The sequence below is a fragment of the Sphaeroforma arctica genome, assembly GCF_001186125.1.
Source record: "Sphaeroforma arctica JP610 unplaced genomic scaffold supercont1.13843, whole genome shotgun sequence".
In the NCBI taxonomy this organism is placed as follows: Eukaryota; class Ichthyosporea; order Ichthyophonida; genus Sphaeroforma; species Sphaeroforma arctica.
Genome location: NW_014026715.1, coordinates 1 through 624, shown reverse-complemented (window position 1 = coordinate 624; position 624 = coordinate 1). Strand labels below are relative to the sequence as shown.

At 44.9% G+C, this 624-nt stretch overlaps 1 protein-coding gene across 1 annotated transcript; it reads right to left on the bottom strand.

Annotated features, from left to right (window-relative positions):
• Nucleotides 1-136: 136 nt before the first annotated feature.
• SARC_18111 (hypothetical protein) lies at nt 137-352 on the bottom strand (the record flags this gene model as incomplete). The annotated part of the gene is made up of 1 exon (XM_014287808.1): nt 137-352. A coding segment is annotated over one exon (216 nt), but the record flags the coding sequence as incomplete, so codon positions are not given.
• Nucleotides 353-624: the final 272 nt, after the last annotated feature.

Below are 624 nucleotides of genomic sequence, written 5' to 3'. Positions count from 1 at the left end.
ACGGACATATACATATATATACATGAACACATATACACACATGACCACACATACATACGCGAAAACATACACATACAAGAACACATATGCATACATGAACACATTTACATACACACACATAAACACATACACATACCTGGAGTGTATCTAGACACAAGATACACGCCAGTCGCAGCTGCCGCGACTCTTTGCGCAGCAACAGACCGAGTGTCGACACACACTCCACCGTCACAGCAGACAGATCCACGTGCACAGGCGACGCAGCTATCTCCGCTAAGGCTCTGGCAGTAACCACACGCACAGTCTCGTTCTGTAGACGTGCAACAAAGGTGGGAAGTACGTGCGCGATCTTCTGTGTGGATGGGAAGGGCAGGGGAGTGGGTGGATTGGGGAAGAGGGGAAATCGGGAATGGGCGTGATAAATGGGATTGGGAATGAGAAATTGGGATCGGGTGGGGAATCCAGAATCGGGAGGAAAAAATGTGATGACACTACAAAATGAACATTCAAAGTGGACGAACGATTGTATATAAATATATATATATATATATATATATATAATAACACGTACACACACACATACAACCAACACATACACGACATACACACACACACACAACACAC